Raw genomic sequence first — 5,509 nt, forward strand, 5'->3', positions numbered from 1 at the left:
TTTTTTTTTTTTTTTTTTTTTTTTTTTTTTTAAGGCAGTTTAGTTGATGGTGGATAATGAATAGCAAACCTGGAGGTTGTGTGTTCGATTCCCACACGAACCATTTTTTGTTTTTTGTTAAGGTTAGGGCTTCATCCAATTGCAATTTATATATTTTATATGAGAAGAATCTATGAATATTCACTTCATTTTTGGTAGTATTTAAGGACGTACTGTGTACCGTACTCGCGCGAATAAGCGTGAAAATTTCCTTAAGCGCCCCGTTTGAATAAGCGCCCCTCATAAGATTTTCTTTTTAGCAAGTCAATAATCCAATCAATCCTGGGACTGTGGTTGTTGGCATGATTTGAGCTGTAGAGTGGAAATACTTTTTTCTTCAGTCAATATCAAAATGAGGATATTTCTCTTGGACAGATGAGAGCTCTGATCCCTGGACAGACAATATATTTCCAATTTTACTCTTTTTACATATTTGTCTATGCCTAGTTCTACTCCTCTTTCTCTTTTTCCGACCTTTAGCACATTCTCATCTAGTTTTCAAGAAAAAATACAATGATCTTGCCATCCTGCTAATCTCAATCGGCCGATGGCCAACAAGCTAACCACTAGCATCTGCTATTTTGCTGTTATGTAAATATTCACGCATTCTTGTAATGAGCCATTTTCTCTGGACGATTATCTTTTCTAACCACCATTCGTGATGTCCTTATATAATCTTTTTTCATTCAAAAAGTGACTCTTGAATTTAAAAATTTTCCATAAGAACCGCTTGATTTTCATCTATTTCCATAAGCGCCCCCTCAATTTCCACTCTGTTTTCATAAGCGCCCCGTTTAAATAAACGCCCCGTTTGAATAGGCGCCCCTCAGAAAGTGCAAAAAAATATTTTAAGCGCCCGGGCGCTTATTCGCGCGAGTACGATATGTCTGATTGGTTAAGAGTGAGCTATTAAATAAGATGACAGTCGTTTATTATTAAATTGCAGTATTATTTCAGTCAGATATTCGAATCACAGTCTATCTGATCCTGTTTATAATTACTTCTATCGTTTCATTAACGTTGATACGATAGATCATTCTAGAGTGTCAATCAAACTCAACAACTAACCAATCAGAACATGGCCTGAGATTACGCGCTTGTTCCACAAACACGCGTGTTGTCTCCCAAAAGCCTCGTGTTGTTTACGTATCCCACTGTCGTTTTGTGGGATCATAGCAACAATATTCTAAAGTGCGGAGCTTAACGGAAGGTCCATTTCATTATAATTTCTTCAATAAGACAAAAAATATTCTAAACAAATGTTAATCACAGATGTAAACCAGCGGCATAAACATGAAAAATATTATATAAATACTTCGATAATAGTGACATGCCTATAATATGCGAAAACAAAACTGGCAATTATACTGTCTGTCCCCATCCCCGTTTGATATGGCAGTTTATGACATCAGTATGTACATTTGTCTAAATAAAAATTATTATGGGCCTACATCTTATGATATAATTTACTAATGTTTGGACTGTTTTTTTAAATTACTTACTTACTGAAATAGAGTTTTTTTGTTATTACTTACGGCGTTTAATTATTTTGGATAATTTTAAAGAATCTTTTTCAAGCAACGTGGCCTTATTGTTTTTGTTGTATAGACAAACACTTGTGTTATACACTTCGAATGTGTAATCACATGTTCTAAACTATGATTGTATAATCTAATCCCTACCCGGTAGATTTAAAACTGTCCTTCCTTGAATTTCCACTCTGCAGCGATGCGTCAAATATACTTCCAACGTGCATGCGGACTAGAGTAGATGTAGTCATATTTCCACGACAGTTTCTTTCTGGTTTACACAAAATAATATAAGTTTTTGGAAAAAAGAGACAGCCTAAAGCGACCGAGGCGCTTAAACTTATTGTGAGGCAAAGTACAATCGGGCGTATATCCGGCCCGCCAAAATAAAGAGGGACAAATGCCAACCAAATAATACATGTCGTATACATTGTGAACGCTATGAATTTTGCTTCGTTAAAGTTTTGTGGTAAATTTCTCGTCTTGAATGCATATAGTGTACACATAGCCACCAGAAAAAAATCAAAAGCCAGTGGCATAAGCATGCCCATTGTGTCCAATTCACAGACGAGGAGCACTCTATGTCTTGTGGGGTACAGGTGGACACCCTCCGGGGGCTCAAGAATCATAAAAGTTACTGTAATTCCAACTTGTATGATCACTAACATTGACGTCATCACAATCTGCGCAGTCGCACTCAAAAACCTCGGTCGGCGAGTCATAATTCTTTTTTTACTCCCAGCTAAAATACGAGCCATTCTATTAGTTCGAATCAATAACGCGGAGTAGATGACAGAAAAACTGAAACCAATAATTCCCCTTTGCAAGTAACAGACTAGTGTAGACGGTTTGGAAACTAGTACAAACGTGGTACTGTAACACATGAAAATGCCGGATAAAATTATGTAGCTGTTTTCCCTGCTTGATGATTTAACGATCGCAGTGTTGTGAAATCGAATAAATGTTGAGGTAATGAAAAGCGTTAACAGGATGCCTATTGATGAAAATGTAATGGCAACAATTGATACTATATCTCCCCATTTAGTGTATTCTTCCTCAATTTCCAAGCAATCTGAGAATTAAATAAGAAAATAAAATTAAACATAAGTAAACTGAGGTTGAATATATTCAAAAAATTAACGTAAACTTACAAATAATCTAATAAAAAAACAAAACAGATAGGCTTTACATGTGAGAATAAAATTCTAACGCATTATATATACTGGTGCGCCTAAAATGTTAATTAACTACTAATAACATTATTATTTATATTTCATATGATCATATGATATTATTAGCTCATAAATGTTGGTTGTTAGTCCAAAGCGCGTACCCCCGAAAAGCTGTCTCTTATACACATCTAGATGTGTATAAGAGACAGCATTATAACAGCATAGCAGTTTATATATATTTATCATTCGAATTATTAATATAGTAAAATTTTTTATAGTTTTCCAATAAACAAATACAAACATTTTCTGTCCTCGTTTGGCCAAGTGCCTTCCTCACATGCTTTGCAACTGCCGTCTACCACAATCGAATCGTCATCACACGGTTTGCACGTCCAACAACATGGCGCTAATTCTGCAAGTTCGTTCTATCGAACAGAAATACAAAATCAAATTACTAGCATGTCACGAACACGTCATCAATCATAATTTATTTAAAAATTTAAACTACAATCTTTCGATTATTGAATTTATTTAAGACCGAGATAAATAAAACCTCGGGATTTACGTTTATTGCGTTTAGGTAAAAAGTATTTGATTGTTCTAGTTTATTGACTTTTTTCTTTCTTTTGCTGTAATATATCGATTTTAATCGTACGCGATACATGTTAAAAACTGGGAAAATGCAAAAGAGTATATGTCTATGGGTTGTCAAATTTGGCCACAAAAGCTCGAATGAAAGTGAAATTTGAGTGAATTGAGTTTGCTTTCTGATGGAAACAATGTCTTTAAAGCTGTATTTTATTTTAGAGTCGTTTAAAATATGGATCGTGTAGTTGTAGAGCTAAATGTTAATGCCGTCGTCAACTAATCGATAAAATTATTGCATGAATGAATATGAAATTTTATTATTATTTTTGAACTAGCATCTAACAGCTATGCAGTATTATATATGTCTATGTTCTCTATAGATCGAGCGGTTTGCCAAACAAAACAACCATCGGACTAATTGACTAAACGACTGACCGTTTGCGAGTGATTGATCCACCCATCTGTAAGTCCGTACTCAGTCTGAGTCCGTACCTACGTCCGTCAGTCATTTAGTGCATACGTCTATCAGTTAGTTTAATCAGTTAATCTAATCAGTCCGTATCAGTCAGTTAGTCAGTCCATGAGTATGTCAGTCTGTCAGTCAGCCAGTCAGTCAGTCAGTCGGTACGTCATCCGTCCGTCCGCCCGTACGTCCTCCATCCGTCCGTCATTCGGTCAGTCATTCATCCATTCAGTGAATCAATCAATCAATCAATCAACCAGTCAATCAATCAACCAGTCAGTCAGTAAGTTAATCAATCATAGAACACTACAACGAAACATACAATGGTTGCAATAGACATAGTGGGAGAAAGTGAGTTTAAATCTGATGTTTCATACTTTTTGTTTGATTTCGTCACGTTTGCAAGGCTCGCTGCAGTAACCTGTAAAGCTAGGGTCAATGTATGTCGGTCCAAGTCGGAGACTATTATTCAGCCACTCACCGGCCTTTACGTACGCATACTGGCCACTCTCGTTCCGGTAATTATAAATCGTATATCTGAAAAATGATTGCACTAATAATAATAAACAAAACGATGATACTTATCGTTAGTAATAATAATAATAATAATAATAATAATAATAAAGTTGTTATATGATAATAATAATTACCATTTTAGTATAAAATATTATTAATAATAATAGGCCTAATAATAACCATGGGATAACTGTGATGACGACGATGATGACAATGTCAATGAGGATGATTATGATGAGGATAAAGATGATAAAGTGATGATGATGGGGATGATAGTGATGGTGCTGCTGCTGCTGATGATGATGATGAAAATGATGATGATGATTATGGCGATGATAATAAAGATGATATGATAAAGATGATTTTGGGAGCAGCTTAGCTCAGTCGGCTAATCTGGCGGTAGCCACTGTGTGTGCGCTGAACTGCGGAGATCTTTAAGTCCCCGGTTCAATTCCCATCGCTGCTCTCATTGCGTTTCAACTGAAGGGCTCAAATACAAGTTACGATAGCGCACCGTCTTTCGGATGAGACTTTTAAGCCGTTTGTCCCTTGTGCGATATGGCCCATGTGCACGTTAAAGAACGCAATACACTCTTCGGAAAAGAGTAGGGGATTGTCTCCCGGTGCACTGCCCAATTTACCACCAGAAGGACCCCACTGAAAATAAGTCTTCAGACTTCTGGGTTATTCTTGGTGTGATTCATACCGAAACACTTAATTATGTTATGTTTATGTTATTTTATGTTATGTTATATTGATAAAAAAATGTTTATATGGCACCCCACGCTTATGTCATGGTGCGGTCAAGCACCGTTGATGCTGCTTCTTCTCATAAAAATATGTAATACAATATGTTTTCAAACACAAAACAATAAAACTAAAAAATACGTTATGGATACTAAAATTAAAACCGTGATGCCTTTACGTTCATTGATGCACGTGACGTATCTAATTATTAATATAAATTCAATTAGTAAAAACGAAGCACGCCATGGGGTAAAGTGAAGCCTTAGGCATTGTGTTTATAATACCTATAATATTATCCTATTATAGCTAGCTCATGGATAAATTGATGACGTAAATTAGGATTTATTGTACAGTGATAAAAATAGGTACTTCTTTTATATCGAGCTTGAGTTTTGTGTTTACGAAATAAAAAACATATATATATATATATATATATATATATATATATATATATA

At 35.3% G+C, this 5,509-nt stretch overlaps 1 protein-coding gene across 1 annotated transcript in view; it reads right to left on the minus strand.

Annotated features, from left to right (window-relative positions):
* LOC117116948 (metabotropic glutamate receptor 5-like) overlaps positions 1-5,509 on the minus strand; it is an 18,400-nt gene that overhangs the window by 5,543 nt on the left and 7,348 nt on the right. The window contains exons 5-7 of the mRNA XM_033261091.1: positions 4,169-4,328; positions 3,042-3,165; positions 1,722-2,640 (exon numbers count right to left, since the gene is read on the minus strand). Coding sequence (XP_033116982.1) covers positions 1,722-2,640; positions 3,042-3,165; positions 4,169-4,328 — 1,203 coding nt within the window. The remainder of the gene's footprint in view (positions 1-1,721; positions 2,641-3,041; positions 3,166-4,168; positions 4,329-5,509) is intronic.

The sequence above is a fragment of the Anneissia japonica genome, unplaced genomic scaffold, assembly GCF_011630105.1.
Source record: "Anneissia japonica isolate Jap-2015-1 unplaced genomic scaffold, ASM1163010v1 scaffold288174_len123020_cov194, whole genome shotgun sequence".
Taxonomy (NCBI): Eukaryota; Metazoa; Echinodermata; class Crinoidea; order Comatulida; family Comatulidae; genus Anneissia; species Anneissia japonica.